Consider the following 20,754-nt stretch of genomic DNA (forward strand, 5'->3'; position numbering starts at 1 on the left):
ATTTATTTTGCAAAGTAACTTATGAATAAATTTTTTTCTTGCGCAAGTTGCAAAGTAACTTATAAATAGTTTAAATGTAAGTCACCTTATTTATTTTAAATATTTATTGCCCAAGTTATTATCACATTTATTGAAAATTTAAATGTCAATTTACCTTAATGTTTCTAAATTCTTAATTCGTTTGTAATGACTTACCTTATTACAATATAAAATCCCCTATGAAATAGTTAATAGGGGGATAACTTTCTTTAATCTATGTCAATATTTATTGTGAAAATTAAATATAGCAACGTCATTTATTTTTGAAAGATCGACAATATAAAGTTGCCTTATTGAGAATAAGCATTTCTTGTGCAAGTTAGTATCACATTAATTCGACTTTTAAATCTTTTTAAATTGTTAATTCATTTTTAATGACTTACCTTATTTTAAATATGCATTACTTGCGCAAGTTCTTATATATTAAATGCAAACTAGCTTATGAAAATGTAGAGTTAATATCTTTCTTTAATCTATTTTAATATTTATTGCGGAAAATAAATATTCAAACGTCATTTATTATGAAAAGTCGACTATATATAAAGATACTCTCAAGGTCTTACATACAATACAATACAATACAATGTCTTGAACATATCAAATTTTTAAAAACAGTATGGCAATGGTTGAAGCTCCCAAAAACCGAATGTCTTTTATCAGGCAATTAAAACCATGTAAAGATACATGGCGTATTGAGGTTAGGATTCTTCGCTTGTGGGAAAATTACAACAAAGATTCCGGAAACACCATCGAAATGGTTTTCGTTGATAAAGAATTGTATTACTCATAATCGTCTTTAGTCTTTTGTTTTCAATCCAACTCATATAACTTTATCTCATCTTCGTGTAGGGGACAAGAATTCATGCTTCAGTTGGTGAACAGCTCATCAAACAATTTGAAGGGAAACTAACCGAGGGCGATGCGAAGATCGTCCAGTTATTCACCTAAAATAAAGAATTACAACATATATACAATACAATTCTAATTAATGATAATATAAAATCTGTTAGTTCTAAAACTATACACTATTTATTCCATATTTTTAAAGAGAAGTCACTTTAGTGATTTCTGGTGACGTGTCGCTCATAGGTGAAGTTTCAAGAAATCCCCCTATACATTAAAAGAGAAGTCACTTTAGTGATTTCTGCTGAGGTGGCATTCATATAGAGCTTCTCAGGAAAAACGTTATAATTCTATTGGCTGTTTTTTTTGAATTTTTCTTTTTCATTTATTTTAATCAATCACTTATGTAGACAAGCCCAAAATTATTGTCGATTTCGTTAAGCCCATATATAGCTAGGGGATAATAATTATCGATTTAGTTTAGCCTTGGGCAACCGTTCGGGTTCGGGTCGGGTATTTCAGATTTTCGGGTATTTGAGTATAGAGGTGTAGAATCCGTTCGGGTATTTCTGTACTTCGGGTCGGGTTCGGGTATTTTTAGTTCGGATTCGGTTATTTCGGATCTGGTTCGGATATTTAGATTTTGAAAAAAAAAATTAAAATTTTCATTTCTCAAGTTTCTTATATTTAAAAATATAACTTTCAGTTAGTGAAGAATGTATTTTTGAATATTTTAAATATTAAAAAATTCAAACATGTTTATTAATATTATTTTTAAATTATTTATCGTTGTTTAAAGAATAAATTTATCATAATTTTAAAATAATTTACAGAATTTACAGAATGTTATAAATTATTAATAAAATTAAATTTACTTTATATTGAATATTTGTTTATTGTTAAATATTTTTTAGAATTTCTTTTCGATTTATATTTTCCATCGACACTACTAAAAAGGAAAGCCCTCTAAATACTTACCTTATTTTGTAATTTCGATATATCATTTAATTCATCGATCCCACTATAATAGGAAAGTACCATTGAATACTAATTGCAAGGGAAAACATAATTTAATGACCAATTAACATCACTTTCCAAATGACTTACATAATATTATTAATAACTATTTATGGTAACTAATTGTCGAAAGTATGGTATATAAATCCATTTTATTAATTCAAATAAATATTTTGGATTCCAAATGACTTACATAATATTATTAATAACTATTTATGGTAACTAATTGTCGAAAGTATGGTATATAAAGTCATTTTATCAATTCAAGTAAATATTTTAGTTTATTATTTTATGTAGTCTATAGATATATTAGAATATAAAGTCATTTTATCAAATCAAATATTTTATTTTAATTCATCGATCCCCTATAAAAGGAAAGTAACATTGAATACTGATTGAAAAGGAAAAAATAATTTAATCCTTCTATTAACATTACTTGCGCAACAATATTAGTTAATACACGTAATAATTAGTTTCCTTATTACAAATGGAAAGAATTCTCTTGATTTTGTTGATTGATTTTTTAGAATTTCTTTTTCGATTTATTTTAATCATCGACACTACTAAAAATGAAATCACTTTAATACTTAACTTTTATGTTTTCTCGATTCAAAGAACATCTTTTTGCGATCATTTCTCTGTTTAATTCATTAAATACTCACTAAATATTTTAGATGTTAGAGAAACGAAATTAATTGACAAAATATTTTCTCTCCTAAAATCATGCATTTAAAACTTAATATTTATGGTGAGATTTGTCAACCAAAATTCTGGTGCAATCAATTCACGAGATGTTCTCCTTTAGCTTTATTAACAAGATATTCCAAAAATAATATTACCTTATAAGTATAAGATTTATTGAGAATTTATTAAAGAATATTCTACTTCTTAGCTTATCATGCAAGCTAAATCAATGAGAAACGTTTACCAATTTACTATAAATAAGACATTCACAGTAGAGAAACGAAATAATTGAACTTTGTATTCTGAACTTTTATTGTTAATAATGTTCTGAACTTTTTTTTCTTCTTATTTTAGAACATTAAGCTTTTATATTTCATGAGAGCTGATTTTTCTTTTGGTTTATATGCAGATATCCTATTATGACGATTTCTCCACTGAAGCTATATATGATTTGATTGTACACTTCTTTGATATATCATTTCGATAACATCTTTGTTCCTCAATCTGGTAAAAAAATTTTATTCAATTTGATAACATCTCTCAGCTAAATCATTTCAATAGCATCTTTTTGTGCTGCGAATATTTTTCTTTTTTTTCATTTCTAGATTTATATTATTGTTTAGAATTATAAGCTTATATATACATATATTTGTTTTTTGGTTTGCTGATTGTGATTTTGTTTTATATTTTTTCAGAGATGATTTGAGAGAAGTGGTCATATTTCAGACCTCTAAGAGTTCACCATTCCGATCCTGCAAAAGATGTGCACTTAGAATGGTATTTTCTCTACTGTACATCAAAATTGGATAATCAATTATATTTTTAAAATATCTATAGTAGGATGGTATTTTCTCTACTGAAATAATATCTTATTTCCTAATCTCATTAGTGTAAACTACTCCCGAGATATTCTCTTTTTTATATTTAAAATGTAATTTTAGTAACAATATATTCCATAAATAATCCTAACTTATAGGTAGATACATTTTTAAAATTAATTTGAGAACATTCTATTACATAGCTTATTGTGAAAGCTAAATATTTTAGTAAAGTCTAGTATTTTACTTATCTTTTGTGTTTTCTCGATTCAAATAACATCTTTTTGAGATCATTTCTCTGTTTAATTCATTAAATACTCACTAAATATTTTAGATGTCAGAGAAACGAAATTATTTGACAAGATATTTTCTCTCCTAAAATCATGCATTTAAAACTTAATATTTATGGTGAGACTTGTCAACCAAAATTCTGGTGCAATCTATTCACGAGATGTTCTCATTTAGCTTTATTAACAAGATATTCCAAAAATAATATTACCTTATAAGTATAAGATTTATTGAGAATTTATTAAAGAATATTCTACTTCTTAGCTTATCATGTTTTTATCAAAAGAAAACGTCAGTAGATCAAATTAAGTTTTACATGTTCTTTCAGGCTTGAGTTTATCAGAAGATCAAATTAAGAGTTTATCTTTGGCGGAGATTGAATCAATCATGCGTTTGAACGGAAGCTCATTTACATTGTTTAAGTTTTGAAACATGTTATCAATAGTATACTCTTCTATTGGTTAAGATGTGGCTTTTGTTAGATTTTCTATTAATTAATTTTTTTTGTTTTACTTTTGTGGAATTTGCGATATTGTAATGTTGTAAATCAATAATAAAGATATTTTTTTCACTATTAATAGGTGAGAGAGAGAGGGAGGGAGAGAGAGGGAGTATACTCAAGGGTTTAAGGTTTACCAAGAGTTTAGAGTTTAAAAATTAATGAATGTAATTTGTATATTTTACAATAAAAATAAAAAGTACAGCAAAGTAGATTGCATTATATCTTGAATTAAATAATGTTAAGAAGATTTATAGTTTTCAACCACAAATAATGAATCATAACTATGTGATTATTATACATATAATATATATTATGCATATACATGTCATTGTATGTAAAAATTAACTAACCATGTAAAATTAAACTAATCATAATATTAATATCTGCATATGCAATAATATATCCGCATATGCGATACAATATCCGCAGTCACTCCATAGAGAGCTGTATATTTAATCGCCGAGTTAATAGTTTTGATTAGCTGACAGAGTCTGATTCGAAAATCACCGACTGCAATTCGTATCTTCTCTCTGCTCAACCCATTTCTAACATTATTTATTCCATATTTTGAACTTTTTATTCCATATTTTGAATTTTTTATGTCCTTAATTACATTCTGAAATGGTAAAAGAGGGTTTCAATGGGAATGTAGTGATAATATAAAATATGTTACCTCTGAAACTATACACTATTTATTCCAAATTTTGAAAATAAAATATCTTCTTAAACATACAAATTATTTTGGAACGTTGCAATTATACGTACACACAATAAATACCTCTTGATACTGAAGTTACTTTGTTTCGTCCATGTAAAATATTGAGTACCAACATTTTTTTGTACCTGATGCTTTCTCCCAAGGACGGTGTTATTATGATATAAAATTTGTTACTTATAAGACTATGTACTACTTAGTTAATAATTTGAATATGTTTATATCCGCACAGGGTGCGGACCGGCCACCTAGTTCTTCATTAAGTGACAAAAGACTCTTATGTCCTTGTTATTTATATATATAATAAATTATTATTTAAATAAAAATATAAAATAAAAAATAAAAATAAAAATTAAAAAAATAAAAATTAAAAATTAAAAATTAAAAATTAAAATTAAAAATTAAAAATAAAAAATTAAAAATTAAAAAAAATTAAAAATTAAAAATTAAAAATAAAAAATAAAAAACAAAAAAAAAATAATAAAAAGTAAAAAGTAAAAAATAAAAAATAAAAAGTAAAAAATAAGAAATAAAAAAAAAATAAAAAAATAAAAAAAATAAAAAAAATAATTTTATTTTTATTTTCGAAATATACTTTTCAAATTCGAATTTTTTTATAAAACTTTTTTTCTTGAATTTTTCTTTTTGAATTTTCTTCTTTTTTTAAATTTCTTTTTGAAAAACGAAAATTATTTTTGAAACTATTTTTTTTAAATTTTTTATATATTTTTTAAGTATATTTATATATTTATTAGAATCATAAATTTCACATTCCAAAAACCCTACCACACCCTTCAACTCTAAACCCTAAGTCTAGATTAGTTAACCCTAAGGGTATAATTATATTTTACCCTTGATTAAAAGTGAAGGTAAAAGTGGTTAGTGTAAACATGAAAAGTGGTACTATGAATGTGGTATTTGTGGCAATTTCCCATGTTATAACTCAATTTTTGTTATCATATTATTAAAACAGAAACAATATTTATCTACTTCCAAGTAATCTATATTGGACCATTACATTTATTTAATTTATATTTATTTTCCTACAACTAACTTAGTTTTTATTAAATATATATTATACCTAACCAGTTATTTAAATATTTTCAAAATAAGATATTTAAAAAGATATTATTAAGTATATTTTCCTAAGATAAGATTTAATAATATTTTTTAATATCCTTTATTTAAAATTTAAATATACATTTCTTTTGAATATTTACTTTTAAATAATAAAACTCGTAATTAATATTAACTATAATTTAAAATGAATACTAATTCATTTTTCATCTATATGATAAGAAATACAATTTCTATAATATTTATATATACATTATTTATGTTCATAATTAAATTACTACACCAAATTGTAAATATAAAGTAACTTAATCCATTTATTAACTATTTTATAAATTATAAAATAAAATAACAGAATGACATATATTCATGAATTTTACAACATACTTCAACTTATTAAAAAACTATTAAAGTATGAAATATAAACTAATAAATAATTTCATAAGCTAATATACATATTTAATTTAAATTATTAAAAATAAATAAATTTATTTATCAAGTATGAGACGTGTAGAATGACAATAATTGATTTGTATAATAATGCTGACAGAAAATATAATAATAAAATAATTTTTTACCAATATAAATTTTTTTAAAAATGTACTATAATTTAAAGTTTAAAATATTAGTAAAATTGATACAAGGCAGGTTATTTAAATTATTTATCTTATATTCATAAAATTATATTCATGTAAATTTTAATTTATTATATATACTTTAAGAACATGTGTTTTTATAAAAAAAGATACATATGTATAAGATTTCTAATTTTCAGTAAATGATTTTTTCCATAAAAATCCATCTCGCGCTTTAAAGTGCGGATCAAAATCTAATAATAAATATTATTATTAGATACAATAAAAATATATAACAAATTAATAAATATTAAAATGTTTAATATGAATAATGAAATTAAATTAAAATTTTTAAATAAACCAAAAAACAAATATAAAAAAAATTCTAATAACATGTGAACAAGAAATTAAATTAATTAAATAAATAAGAAATTATATTTATTTCAAACTTAAATCACAAAATTGTAATAACCGTACACGAATCATTGATGCTCAAATATATTTCTATTTGAGTATGCATCCTCTCAAATATTGATCCATTATGCTTACAACAAAATGATAAATTAGTTTGACTAAAAATTTGTATGACTAACTGTTATAAAATTAGAGCATCACATTCATAATATATCCACCATTCATCTTAACATTCATAAATTAGAATACTTTAAATATATAAATTTACGTCAAATTGTATTACATAATGGGTCACCCAGTTCAACCGGTAGCTGGGTCCAAGGTTTTAGCGCTTTTTGCGGGTTTTAAGAATTTTTAAATAACAAGTTCTAAAAGAAAAAAACAAACTGGATTACATATAGAATCATCGTTTTTTTGGTTTAACCGCGGATCCGGATCGGGTTTCATAACATTGAATATAACGCTTCATGTGTAACATTTAAATGTAGACACATAATCAAAAATGCAAATTTATATCATATAAACTTGGTTTGTTTCAAAAATAGTCCCGCTCTTTGAAATCGCGAATCGAAATCTAGTTAAACCATCAAGACTCAAACAATAACTTTTTTGATAGTCCAAAAACCGTTAGATAAAAAAATTTATCTATATTAATAAAATAGATGTATAAGAGATCTAGAATATTACTGGTGACTAATATTGAATATATAGCTGAAATACATTGGAAAATAGTAGATAACGACATTCAGTTTTCTTTTTGAAGCAGTAATAACAACATTTAAATATTAGTTACAACAACCGGTACAAACTTGACATTCACAACGACGCATGTTTTTGGTTTAGGAGTGCAACTACAATTCTTAGGCATCTGACTTGCACCTCGTGCAGCCTAAAGTCAATGAAACAAGTGGTATGTGGACAGGTTCTTGCGTTGATCCACTGAACAGTTGCTTAGAAGATCAGTAAACAGGTTCTTGCGTTGCTTGCTACAACACAGGGTTCTTTTTTATTCGATTTACATGACAGAAATTATAAAGGGAAAATATTTTAACCCAAAACATTCCTCATCTAATTTTGAGATACTACTGTTCAATTCGGATTTCAGTTGGGTTTGGTTCAGTTTGGTTCGATTTTGGTTATTTCTTTTGATATTTCAGTTTATAAAAATTAACTACCATATTAATATCATATCTACTTTAGTTTGGTTCGATTTATATACTATCGATTTTAATATCATTCATTTTTTACTAAATAACCATAGCTATATTTATGTTTTATGATATTTTAGAATTTTAGTCGATATGATTAGAAATTGGATTTATTAAACATAAAAAAATATTTTCATTACCTTACCTTTTACCTATAATATTTTCTTTCAGTTAATTATAAAAATAATTAGTAGAAGTAAAAGTTAATAATTATGATAATTTTCATAAATAAAAATAATAAAAGTTAATAATATCATAATAGTATTGAAAACTAAATTTAGCACAAATTTCTGTTAAAAAAATATATTATATTTAATTTAATAAAAATGAAAAATAAAATAACTTTGAACCTTCACCACTAGGCTACAGTGCCTCTAGGCCCATGAAACGTAAGCTAAGAGCATCTCCAAAAATGAAAAAGTTTCCAAAACTCTATATTTAAAGTTTAAAGGTGTTCTTCTCCAAAATCAAAACTTCAAAACTATTTATATCTTATAATATGGTCCTTATATTTGTCATAACTAATTTGATCCATAAAAATTTTGTAAATAACTAGCACAAACATATTACAATAATATTATTTAATAAAATATTCAATTAAATATAAAAATTTAAATAAAAATAACTTAACTAATATTAAACTTCAAACAAAATGCCATATTATTTCATAAAATAATTTTCGTAGTGCATATATGATCTATTAGTGCATTTCAAAGTAAAAATGGAGTAATATTGATCTTTGAAAATACATTAGATCAAAACAAAAAAGTAAAAGAGAAACAGAAAATATTGCTAAAAGACTAATTTCTTTTCGATGATATTGATACTCGTGAATATATTCAATATGAACAAAAAAGAATTGTCAAAAAAGACATCAAAAACAACAACAACAACAACAACCGTACCATCTTCAGTTACACAAAATGTTTGGACAATATTTGAAAATTTTGAAGGTTCCGGATCAAACTTACCTGACCATTAGTGTTGTTGTAATATTTGAATTTGTGTAATAGTTATGTCATCATGTAATTTTTTAAAATCTTTTTGTTAAGTTTTTTTTGTATATTATTGTTGTCTAAATCTAGTTAAATTTTTTAAATCTTATTTTTAAGTTTTATTTAATTTTATGTGTAAAATTTAAAATCTGTAAACAAAATTTAAAATATTTATGAGATATAGTTTTTAAGGATTAAAACAATAAACGGAAAAATATTTATGAATCATAAATGTGATGTATGATTGTAAGGACCAGAATGCAAATAAAAATATGAAATGCTCTAGTAACAACACAATACGCTTAAGAATATTTGGGGTGTCTTGTGTATTTCTTAAATGGCAGGTTGAGAACGTTAAGTCCTTAGAAATAAGAGGGCACAACATGTAAATATTTGTGTAGCCTTAAATGAAAAGAAACGAAAAATAGAAAATTGAGAAACAAGAAAATTAAATTAAATTGATTAAAATCATTAAACCAAAGAAGAACCCTCCAAAAAGAACACACTTCTGGTTTGCGTCTTTGTCTTGCAATAAAAACTCGGAGACGCAAAGCAAGTGGCGAACGTTTCGTAAAACCTTGTTTCGCCGCCTCTCGGTTTTCGACTCGGTTCCAACTCGACTCAGTGATCGAATCGTTCCAAACGTGTCTGATCGTTTGGTTCGGGTTTGTAATAACGGGGATTAAGCGATTAATTACGCGTTTATTTTTGTTTGTTTGTTTGTTTGCAAACAATCAAAAACTCAGAACTTTGTGTTGGAGATTGAAAAAAGTTGAGGGCTTTAAGAGATAATCTGACTGTTTATGATTTGAGTTTGTGTTGTGTTGTGTGTGGCCAATGCTGGATTTTCGAGACGGTTTGTAGGCGACAAAGTTTAGTGTTTGGTGTTTAATTGAGAATGGGAGAAAGTTATGAACTTGAAGAAGGAGAGTTTAATTGTTCTGCTAATTATGATCTTGAACTTGATCTCTCCTACATTGTGAGCCTTCTTCTTGTTTACATGTTTTCATTAAAAGACTGTTCTTTCTTTGTGTTGGTATGATGTGTTAGCTTGAACAGCACCCTGTGTTTATAAGGCTAATAAGTCTTATGCATCGTAGTTCTGTTAGATATAACTTGTTTTGAGTGCTGCCTCTTGATCGTACGATACTTATGTGCTGCATTGTTGTAATCAAGCTTTGTTGGTTTGTGTATTGAAGGACAAGAAGATAGAGAATGTACTAGGCGACTTACAAAAAAAGTTTGAACTGGGATCCTTGGATATGTTTGGTAAGTAATATTATCAATGGCTTTAGGGAGAAAAATGTTGTTGAGAGGTGAGACGTAATTTGATAGAATGATATGATTGGTCAGGTCCACAAGTCTATAAATATGGATCATTTTTGCCCACTTACAAGCGTTCCCCTGCGGTGCCACCATGTCAAAGGAGTTCCATGGAGAATAATAACGCCCAGAGATTTCCAAACAACTTACCAGTGAAGGTATGAGAAAATTTGGATTTGAAGATAAAATCTAGACCTTTTAGTGGATCAATGCTTATAAGTAGTTTACATATGAGTAGTAATAACTTGTTTTTCTTTCCTTGCGCAGAACGTTGTTCAGAAGATTCAGTCACTACCTGCTACTTCTTGTAAACCAGCAAGTATTCAGGATTCCAAGACCAATCAGTCTTCAGGTTCCCTTTTGCCTCAAGCTCCTGAAAAGGTTACCATAAAGAAAGAAGATGCAAGAGTACCAGGCAGTGATTCGTCTGATCATAAGCCGATTAGACTTCGGATCAAAATGGGTTCTAAAATCTTGTCTCAAAAGGTCACGATGGTTTGCAAGGATCTTGGTCTTGATGATTCCCCAACCCGAAACAGCCATGATGGTATAAGCAGAATGCTCCCACATACATCTCTGGAGAAGACATGTGAATCTCCCTCCCGTATTCTTCAGGTAGATCATACCTCACATTCTTTTGTTCAAACTACTTTGCAATGCCAACTTAATGTTAACTTCATGAAACAGGATTTGACTGCCATCCCTGTCCCAGAGGATCTACTGATGTCCCCTCTTCCTGAAAGTCTGCTTAATTTGAAGGATAAGGAGAAGCGATATACATTATTAGGCAATGAACCAGTAGCTAAGCCAGGGAAGGTTCCTTTTGTTCAGACACAGAACAAGTTTTCTGATGTTTTAGGCTGTGGGGAAACTCCAAGTGGAAGGAGGAAAAGGAAAGCGGTTGACTGCTTTAATGCTACCACATTGAATGCGACTTCATCAATTGGTGAGGTGAAGAAGCAAAAAGTTTGTTCCACTGGTGCCTTAGCCAGGGAAAGCACAACTTGTGGGATAAATTCTACTAGTGATGGGTTTACAAGAAAAAGCAACTTGCAGAAAGTTATTAAAAAGGATGTAGAAAGTGATCCTAGAGTCGCCATTGCTAAGTCAAACAGAATGAAGGTTGTTGGGAAACATGCTGAGAAGGAGAAAGAGATATATCCAATAAAGTTGAAACAGAACAGTAGCAAAAGTAGCTATGGTGATAAAGTTTTATCAAAGATGCCTTCCAAGGATACTGCAAATAAAGCTGATTTTGCGCTTCCACCTGCCTCCACTAGTCTGGACCTTGATAGTTGGGCCGAATGTGATACCTGTAAAAAATGGCGGCTACTGCCCTTCAGCGAAAACCCTGATAAGCTGCCTGATAAGTGGGTGTGTAGCATGCAAACCTGGCTGTAAGTATTCTGTTTCTACATCATCCACTCATACAGTTTGTATCTTTTGCTCCTTTCTTGTTTCAAGCACTAGTCCTTTTTGGTTAGTTTGAATCAAGTTTCATTGTTCATTATAGCACAAGTCTTTTGACTTGGTCCTTCAACCTTGTGTACAGTCTTCAGGTTATCAAATTATTTAATCTCCTTGACATCCTTCCTGAAATATTTTTGTAGGCCTGGGATGAATCATTGTCGCATCAGCCAGGAAGAGACAACAAACGCTATTATATCTATTCATGGTACTAAGGTTCACGGTCCTGAGACTAGTAATGCTGATAAAAGCTACCACCAATCTTTAACTTCTGGTTCTTTGCCTAATCTAATTGAGAGAAAGCCACAAGGAGTTTCAAGCAAAAGCATGGTTGATGCTGCAAAGCCTACGAAAAGTACCTCACACGTGCTTAAAATAAAAAACATAAAGCTGCCGCTCAAAACTTGTAATGCTGCTCAGATATCAACAGACCAGAAAGCAAAGGGGAAATCGGCAGGTCTGTTCTACCCTTTTACAGCTACTGTACATTTGTAACGCACTTGGGATTCTTATTTATCAATATATAATTTATTATCGTAGGTACCGGTATTCAGATAAAGATCAAGAAGGAAAAGGATGGTGACAATCAAGAAAGTGAAAGTTCCAAGCAAATCAAGACTGGTGATGGCAACAAACTCTCCCGAGATTTAAAAGCAGAAGAGATTCATTGTAAACGAGATCTGGATTGTACTCCAGCAGAGAGGAAAACAAAGCGTCATGACAATGATTTGTACCCTTCGGATGTAGAGCGAGCCACAAAGAAAAGATTACTCAAAGCAACAACTGGTAGTGGCTCCTTATGCATAAAAGCTCATGGCATTATCAATACTCCTGCGAGAAAGTTTGGTGATTTGTCTTGCTCAAGTCTGAAAACATTCCTAGAAAATAGAGCTGGGGTTACGAATGTCAATGCCATTACTCATGAGACTATGGATAGATCCTCCAAGTCTGCGAATGATATACTTCAAGAGGCTGAAAAGCTGAAAAAGCTTGCTGGCTGTTTCAAGGTCAGATTTTGGTCTAATGTAGTCTGAAGCGTGAAGTTCCATCTGCTTTCAATAAACACATGATGGAACATTAATATGTATCACTGCTGTCTTTCTTCTAATTGTGTTGGCTATTAATCTGGGTGTCTTTCTATCTCAATGAACTCAGAGCTCTGGATTTGACAATGAATACAAGGAGGTCAACTTCGACGCAGCTCTCAGGTTTCTACTTGGAGCTTCGATTATGGAAATGTCCAGTACCGAGAAAGTGGAAGATGGGAGGATGAGCCATGTTGAAGCGTACCATACTGCTGCAAAACTTTCAGAGTAAGTGAATGGTTGTGCTTGCTCATTTCTTTATAGCTGAGGAAACTGCTCAGGAATTTAATGCAGTTAGGTGTTGGTGTTTGGCAGAGTGCTGTTAGATTATTTATGCATTTTGTGGTCACTGAACACTTTGCTTGTTTGTCACAGAAGCTGTGCCCATCAATATGAAACAAAGAAAGAAATGTCTGCAGCTGCTTTGGCCTATAAATGCGTGGAAGTGGCTTGTATGAGGGTAGTGTATTGCAGAAGTCTAGGTCTGAGTGGAGAATTGAACGAATTGCAGAAAATGGTACAGATGACTCCTCAAGGTAAATTTTGAATTTCTCTTTTCAATGTTATTGAAACCAGAATTTTAGTAGTTTTCATTATCTTGAGAAATATCTGACAAAAACTAGAGAACTGAGTATACGGAGAAGATAGTTAGTTTCAGTGAAGTTATTTCTGTTTATTTGATTGGGTTACTTCAGGTGAATCACCCTCATCATCTGCATCTGACATCGATAGCTTTTGTCACCAAGGAGTGATTGATAAGTCTGCTAAAACAAAAAGAGGTCTTTCCCATGGTGTTGGAACCCTTCTCCCTATTGCTAGAAACCATCAAAATTTTGTTCCGCTACTGGAAGTTGTAAGTTGTCTCATATTCATCAATTATTGGAATGATACACTAGGAGCATATGAAAAAGTGAGCTGGGTTTGATTTTGTGAAATCTCAACTTTTCCAGTCCTTTAAATTGGTTGAGAAAAAAAAAATAGACCAAAGAATACTCTCCTTTTACCTCAACTTATGATGCACTAAGGATTATATGGTACCAGAATTTTTCATGGTTAGTTTATATTGAACTAAAGTGTGTTAGTTGAAAAAGTTCCACAGGGGACTCAATGAGAGAGACTGATGTGTGCGTAGTTGGTAGAGTTGTGTACTGTGGACAACTAAGGTCCTTATGTTGCATAAGCTGTGCCAAACAAAGCTGATATTTTATTTTGATCTGATACAGACAGAGAGTATGAATCTGGCAATGGAAGCATCGGCAAAATCCCAACAAGCTCTTGGAGCAGTCACTGTTGTCACCTCTGAAGAAACTTTGCATGAAGACTGTGTCTCTGCAATCAAGAAAGTTGTCGATTTTAGTTTCCATGATGTTGAAGCGCTTATTCAGATGATTGAGGTAGCCAGGGATGTTCTAAGGTCGTCAAAAGTCCGTGGCCCATAGTGTTGTTGACTCTATTTTGTACATAGGCTCTGGTCCTATAAAGAATAGAATTAGTGTTTTAAGAAAAGAAGCCTAGAGGCTTGGATCTAGAATTCCTTTTGGTTTCATGAACTTCCATAGAGTAGTCTCATTAATTAGCAAATTTTTGTAAGGCCTATCATTCAAGGCTGATTACCCTTGAATGGATTAGGATAGGAAGATTTGGAGAGGGGACACTAGATAAGGACAAGTTTGCAGTAACTCTCAGGGTCCTGTTTCTTCAGGTCTTTCTTCTTTTTGGTTTCTGGGTACTGAAAGATTAACTATAGAATATCTATAGAAAGAGTAGTAGGTTTGCTTAGATATAGTCATTTATGAGATTGGATAAGAGTTGTGACAAGACACTGCTCTGTGCCATCTGATCCTGTTTCAGTTTGTTACAAACTTTTTATTGGAAGGGAAACACTTTTTTTTTGGGCGGTGATCATGTTCAGCATGTTCAGCTTCTCTCAGGATGTATTCATCTGTTTTGTCATCTTGCCGAGTAGATTTTTGCTTAATATAGTCATACTGCAGCTTAATGGTAATTTTGGTACGTGTCTGTTGCATGTCAACATTTTAAGTGGCATCAAAGTAGTAACCCAACAAAGTAGTAAGTAGCAATCTTTCACAAACTTTTTTATAGCAAAGAAGTTATCCACATAAAAGAGAAACATATTACGAATAGTCATAATCCTACTATTTATGGTTAATCTCATCTAAAGTAAACAAAAAGAGAATTAGATGCATCTTCCAATCACATAGATATACATAATCAAGAAGAATCTCTAAACCAGGAAAATGTATATAAAAGGTAAACATTATATTTTTCAAAGATTTTTTTTCTTCTTATCTCAATTCTCATGTGGATACTCACACTCTATTTGTTTTTCATAATAAGATTCTAATACAATGACCCATCTCCAATATTTTACGTTTTCTGACAAATCGGCCAAATATTTGTTGTCCTCAAGTTCTTTCCCCAATTGTTTTTAGTTATCGAATGTTAGTTTTCACGCTTATCATTTCTATATATAATCCCTTACAAAAACTGCATACAACTAAGTAGTGTATTGTTCATCGGAGCCACAAATTAAATGTTTGTCAAACACATTAATCTTAGCAGAATTGCACTCACAATATACATAACCCAAATTATAGTATTTAAATACACTTAAACTTGTATGTAAATGAAAATTAGACCACAATGTCACAACTCTAACCATGTCCTGCTTTCACACTAGTCTCACAAGTTCTACACCGCCTCTATCAATGACAACAAAAATTAAAATGTTTATGTCATGAGCTACCAAAAAAAATAACAAATTTATATTTTCTATTATTAACTTAACATAAGAGAACATAACATAATATTTTATTTCTATGCTCATGAACACATTGTGTTTCATGTATAATAAATTTTAATTTTCTCAAATATGTCATTAGTTGAAACAAACTCACAATATCTAGACTATCTTTCAGCTCAAATATTTCGACGTATACCTTCTTTATAAATCAAAAATGACATTTGGTGTTCTACTACTCTTTAGCCAATGTCGACAAGTGTTTCCATTGCTCAAATAATGTTGTCGTCCAGCATATCACTACAAAAGATATCAATGTTTTTTTTTGGTAAAAAAAATCAATGTTTGGTTAATAAAAAAATTAACAATAATTTATTATGAGAATATTAATAGATTCAATGTTATAACTTTATAACATATGTTAGTGTTTATAAGATTAATTACATTACTTGTAGTTCACATATAATTTTTCTAATTTTGGCAGAATTCCTATCACAAGTTGCTTTCTAACCATTTCAAACATTGTATCGTCAACATTAAAAATAACACATGTTTTCATCTATTATCATTTCAGAAAGAGAAAGTTCAGGGGAAGGAGGAGGTTGTCTGTTGCCAAAATCTCTCAGAAATTTACAAAACGGTTTCTCAATCTGGAATAGAAATTATCATATTTCTTCACAATGTCACATATTTCTCCGATCTCAGATTCCAATGAATTTTATTGTATTTGAATACTGTCTAAAGGTTCATCACGTTATTAACTATTTGTCTTTTTTTGAATAGGTACACCATATTACGATGTGGACCATGTGGTTACAAGACATGTTAAGTTAAGGGTTGGAGTATGGCATTATTGGTTAATTGATGGTTGATCAATGGTAAATTTGTAATTGTATAGTTTTATTTTGCGGTTTGAAATTGGTTAATTTATGTAAACAATATTAATTAGGATATGGTTCTATGCTTTTTACGACCTAACACCCTCATACAATTTTGTAAAACAATGTTTGATACAGAAACGAGATGCCTTCAAAAAAGATAAGAGAATGATAAATTGAACTCAAACTGATTTTATTAATTGCGATACGATATAAAATTAGGCAACCTCTCATAGTCTATGCCTGAAAATCTACAATATATATATATATATATGTATATCTTATTCTCACAAAACATTAGAATAGTTAGCAAGGTACGTAGTACGTACTTACGCTACGTACGTGCAGACTTGATGGGATTTGTATGTGTGTGTGTTTAGTTATTACTAAACCCATAACGCTCCAACGCTTTTAAGCATTGGGATAAGAGAGCGATTAAGATGAAGACTCATGACTTGATTGGCTCCACCAACGAGCTGCCCTCCTATGAACACCACCGGCACGGTCGGGCTGCAGCCTAGCTGAGCGAGTGCATGTTCTATCTCCTTTCCTCTGGTGATTTCGTCTAACTCATAGATCGCTGGGTTCACGCCAAAGTCAATGAAGAGAGTCTTGATTGAGTGAGACATGCAGCACGAGTTCTTACTGAAGATCACTACAGGTTTCTCGGAGACCATCTTTTGTAGCTTCTCCATCGGTGGTAATAGTATGGATTTTGAAAGAAATTAACTTTTTAGGATATGTAAAATTAATCTTCAACTCAGGGGAAAGATTATAATTTCTTTATCGGAATGAGATATCAGGAGTGTAAAATGGAAAGCTTTAGGAATTTTGGAATCAATATGAGAGAAGTGACTTTGAGTTCTTGTTGTGTTATGTGTTAAAGATCGACCATATATGTGCTCTTATATTTGAAAATTTCACGAATGTAGCAACTTCACGAATGCGTGCAGACAAATGGAACGAAAATTCTAGATGCTATTGTTCGAATCTTGGTTCTCTGACTTGTGGACATAATGTTACGTGTCTGATTTTTAGAAAAGTACTAACCATCTAACGCAATTAATTTTTGTAAGAACAGAAAAAAAAAAGAGAAGTAATAAGAGAAAAAGGCATGCATAGTCGAAAAGCATAAGAAGTTTTAAATAAAATAGTTACACAAAATATTAAAACAAATGCTATGAAAGAGAAAATAGTCAAATCTAGAAAACTAAATTATTTCACATAAATTCATATACAAGTAACTGTATAAAAGAAAAAAATTGTGAATGGACTTATAAATTCAATTAGTATTTTCATGTTACTATCTAAGTTTGGAGTCAGTTTTACTCTATTTTCCATTAACCGAAGTCATATCATACGTGTATATCTGTACCTAGTGAAAATCCTTTTTCATCATACGATAAACCCAATTACTGAACTAAAACTATTGATGAATGAGTTTTTTGAAGCTTAAATATATCAAATCTAACTGATTCAGGGGGGAACAGTTTCCCATATTCAAAAAAAAAAATTGAAAGAGTGTTGAGAATCTTAACTTAAGATAAGATAGTGGAATATATGGAATATATGTAAAAATTTGGAGTTATGGTCGGTTGAGTTACTCTTGGCTTTTACAGACTAATAGAGTTAAGGATCAAAAATGTTACCAAAGGAAAGGGACAAAGAAGTGTTTGAGTCTTCTTTAAGAAAAGGAGATAGCAAAATCTTAGCTGTGAAGAATAATATGATACGGACGAATCATGTAATTCTTTCAAATTTATGAGCTGTACAAAACTGCAATATATTAGATTTTATAGCAATTTTAATTATTTTGTAACGGTTATTTGTATTCAAGATATGTATACAAAACATTCTAAGATACCCGTTCAATATGTATTCATCAGTTGAATAAATAATATGTTGACTATCCAATTTACTATCATTTTAGCTTTGGACTTTTGGTCTCACCTCTTTGACACAGTCTTAACTTTTTCATGCGCCATACAAAAGGGCTATAGCTCCTTCGCTTCTTCAGTATTTGAGAAAACTCGAGATCGCATGATACCATCTCAAGAATTCGAATATTTTCTTATGACCACTTGTGCAATAAAGGTAATCTACGTGGTTCCGTTTTACCCTTATCGCATGGAATTCGAATATATTACGATGTCAATAATCAAACCAAATTGGGCTTTATCCCCAGCGAATAAGGTTTATGTTAAGTCAAGGTCATGGCAAAGAAGATAGATAGTTTTTATTTTTCTTCTTCAAATGATCATATTAATGGTGGCCCAAATTTGATCTCAAGAGTCGTTATTCTATCAGGAAAAAAAAAGAAAAAGAATACAAGGTTATCATCATTTTCAATGTTTACCGACACACACTTATGTATGTAATATGCATATCACATCTAATTTCTCCGCAATTGGCCCGTGCTATTCTATATCCTCTATGTAACAATAGCTAAAGAAGTTCATATGGCAGAATCCAGTTCTTTTACGAGGTTGAACAATCACTTCCACAAAATTTTGTCGATGGATAATTAAGAATTAAATGATGGTTTTACCCAAATTAAAAGAAAAATATTTTCTGTAAAACTTGATGATAGTGTTACAAAATGCATATAATAATTTTGCTCAGCTTGCAGCAAATTGTTCACTTCTAACTACCTAGATACCAATCAGTCATGTCTAACATTTTTGTGGCAAATGAGAGATTATTTTGTAACTGTCGCATAGGTCGATATATGAAATTACAAGAAAGAGGTTATGATATCTTCACGTGAATCTAACTTTATTTACATTTATATTTACTTCATAAATGAAAATTAATTTTAATGTTTGCGGAAATGAAGCGCTTAATTATATAAAGTCCGTGCGCATGTTTAATTATGTTGTCATATATATGAACGTATATAACAACATATATATATATATATATATATATATATGTTGTTAAAAAAAATATATATATACATATATATATATCAAATGTAATGCCTGAATAAAATATTTGCGAAAACCAGAGATAGTGTGATATTACTACTTGTTAAGAATATTTTATTTTTGCGTGGCCGGTTGAGAGAAAAAAAGTAAACTACAATATAATTTTTTAAAATTAATACTCTAAAAATTAATATACACTAAAATTATTTATAAAATAATATAATTTTTTTGTCCTAAATTGAATTTTTGATTCAATTAGTATATCGATAAATTAATATCTATATAAATTAATAAAAAAGATTATAGTTCTGGTGTAGTCCCAACTTATTAATTTATAGAGGTTTGAATGTAGTTTAGTTTTAGCCTTATCGTCATGCAAGAAATCGAATCTTACGATGTCACGAATCAAACAGAATTGAGCTTTATTCCCGATTCGGCGAACAAAATTATTGGAAAGTCAAGCTTGTGGCCAAGAAGAATAGTGAAGCAATCACGTGTTATATTAAAAAAAAAAATCCAAATCAAAATTGAAGGTCACAATTTTTCTTTTTGTTCTTAGAAATATTAATAGTGGCCCAATGCTGATCTCAGGAGTCGTTATTCTTGTATCACCGATACAAGGTTATATCATCATTTTCAATGTACGTGATTCACGAAACGACATATGCATATATGTACGTTATATGCTAAATCGCATCTAATCCAGCCACTTGTCCGTACTGTCCTAGAAGATAGAATATATAAGTAACAACCCAGCGGGCAGAATCCAATTCTTCACATAGTTTGTTGTTTGGTAGGAACGTCATTTTTAGTAATGAGGTTCAACGATCACTGCGAGCGACAATTTAGTAGATGGATGGTGAAAAATTTAATGACAGATTCGTCGCAATAAAAAAAAAATTACTTGATGATAGATTTGTTATAAGATCAGTATTACAAATTTACACAACTTGCAGAAATTTTTTCACTTGTCAATAGCTAATAACAACTAGGCCTAAATCATTTACTGACAAACAGTTGCACGTTAATTAGTGTCGTTCGAGTAAGTTAAAGCTCGAGATTCCATACGAATGAAAACAGATAAATAAGTTCTATACTTAAATATGATGAAAATGTCTTATATGCAAACAAATGATTTTGC

At 29.7% G+C, this 20,754-nt stretch overlaps 2 protein-coding genes and 1 long non-coding RNA gene across 5 annotated transcripts; 2 read left to right on the plus strand and 1 right to left on the minus strand.

Moving 5' to 3' along the window:
- The first annotated feature begins 1,602 nt into the window (after positions 1–1,602).
- LOC103829656 lies at positions 1,603–4,260 on the plus strand. 2 transcript variants are annotated; one of them, XR_004452316.1, is made up of 3 exons: positions 1,603–3,090; positions 3,279–3,360; positions 4,018–4,260. It is a non-coding gene; the product is annotated as an uncharacterized LOC103829656 (long non-coding RNA). The 2 variants fall into 2 exon arrangements; XR_004452315.1 differs by lacking the exon at positions 4,018–4,260 and having other exon boundaries at positions 3,279–3,452.
- A 1,551-nt stretch (positions 4,261–5,811) lies between these two features.
- On the plus strand, positions 5,812–15,081 carry LOC103870417. 2 transcript variants are annotated; one of them, XM_033290346.1, is made up of 11 exons: positions 5,812–7,939; positions 10,372–10,441; positions 10,526–10,653; positions 10,763–11,110; positions 11,183–11,892; positions 12,106–12,419; positions 12,503–12,969; positions 13,118–13,275; positions 13,423–13,583; positions 13,743–13,900; positions 14,271–15,081. In XM_033290346.1, the coding sequence occupies exons 2-11, from the start codon at positions 10,435–10,437 to the stop codon at positions 14,484–14,486; spliced, it is 2,667 nt and encodes an 888-aa protein (XP_033146237.1). In that variant the 5' UTR covers positions 5,812–7,939; positions 10,372–10,434; the 3' UTR covers positions 14,487–15,081. The 2 variants fall into 2 exon arrangements, with proteins under 2 accessions (XP_033146237.1, XP_009146794.1); XM_009148546.3 differs by lacking the exon at positions 5,812–7,939 and adding an exon at positions 9,444–10,151.
- Positions 15,082–15,341: 260 nt separating this feature from the next.
- Positions 15,342–20,514, minus strand: LOC103870428 (monothiol glutaredoxin-S4). Its single transcript, XM_009148556.3, has 2 exons — positions 17,016–20,514; positions 15,342–16,108 (listed from the first exon to the last, which is right to left on the minus strand). The coding sequence occupies exon 1, from the start codon at positions 17,379–17,381 to the stop codon at positions 17,073–17,075; it is 309 nt and encodes a 102-aa protein (XP_009146804.1). The 5' UTR covers positions 17,382–20,514; the 3' UTR covers positions 15,342–16,108; positions 17,016–17,072.
- Positions 20,515–20,754: the final 240 nt, after the last annotated feature.

This window comes from Brassica rapa, chromosome A01 (assembly GCF_000309985.2).
Source record: "Brassica rapa cultivar Chiifu-401-42 chromosome A01, CAAS_Brap_v3.01, whole genome shotgun sequence".
Lineage (NCBI taxonomy): Eukaryota > Viridiplantae > Streptophyta > Magnoliopsida > Brassicales > Brassicaceae > Brassica > Brassica rapa.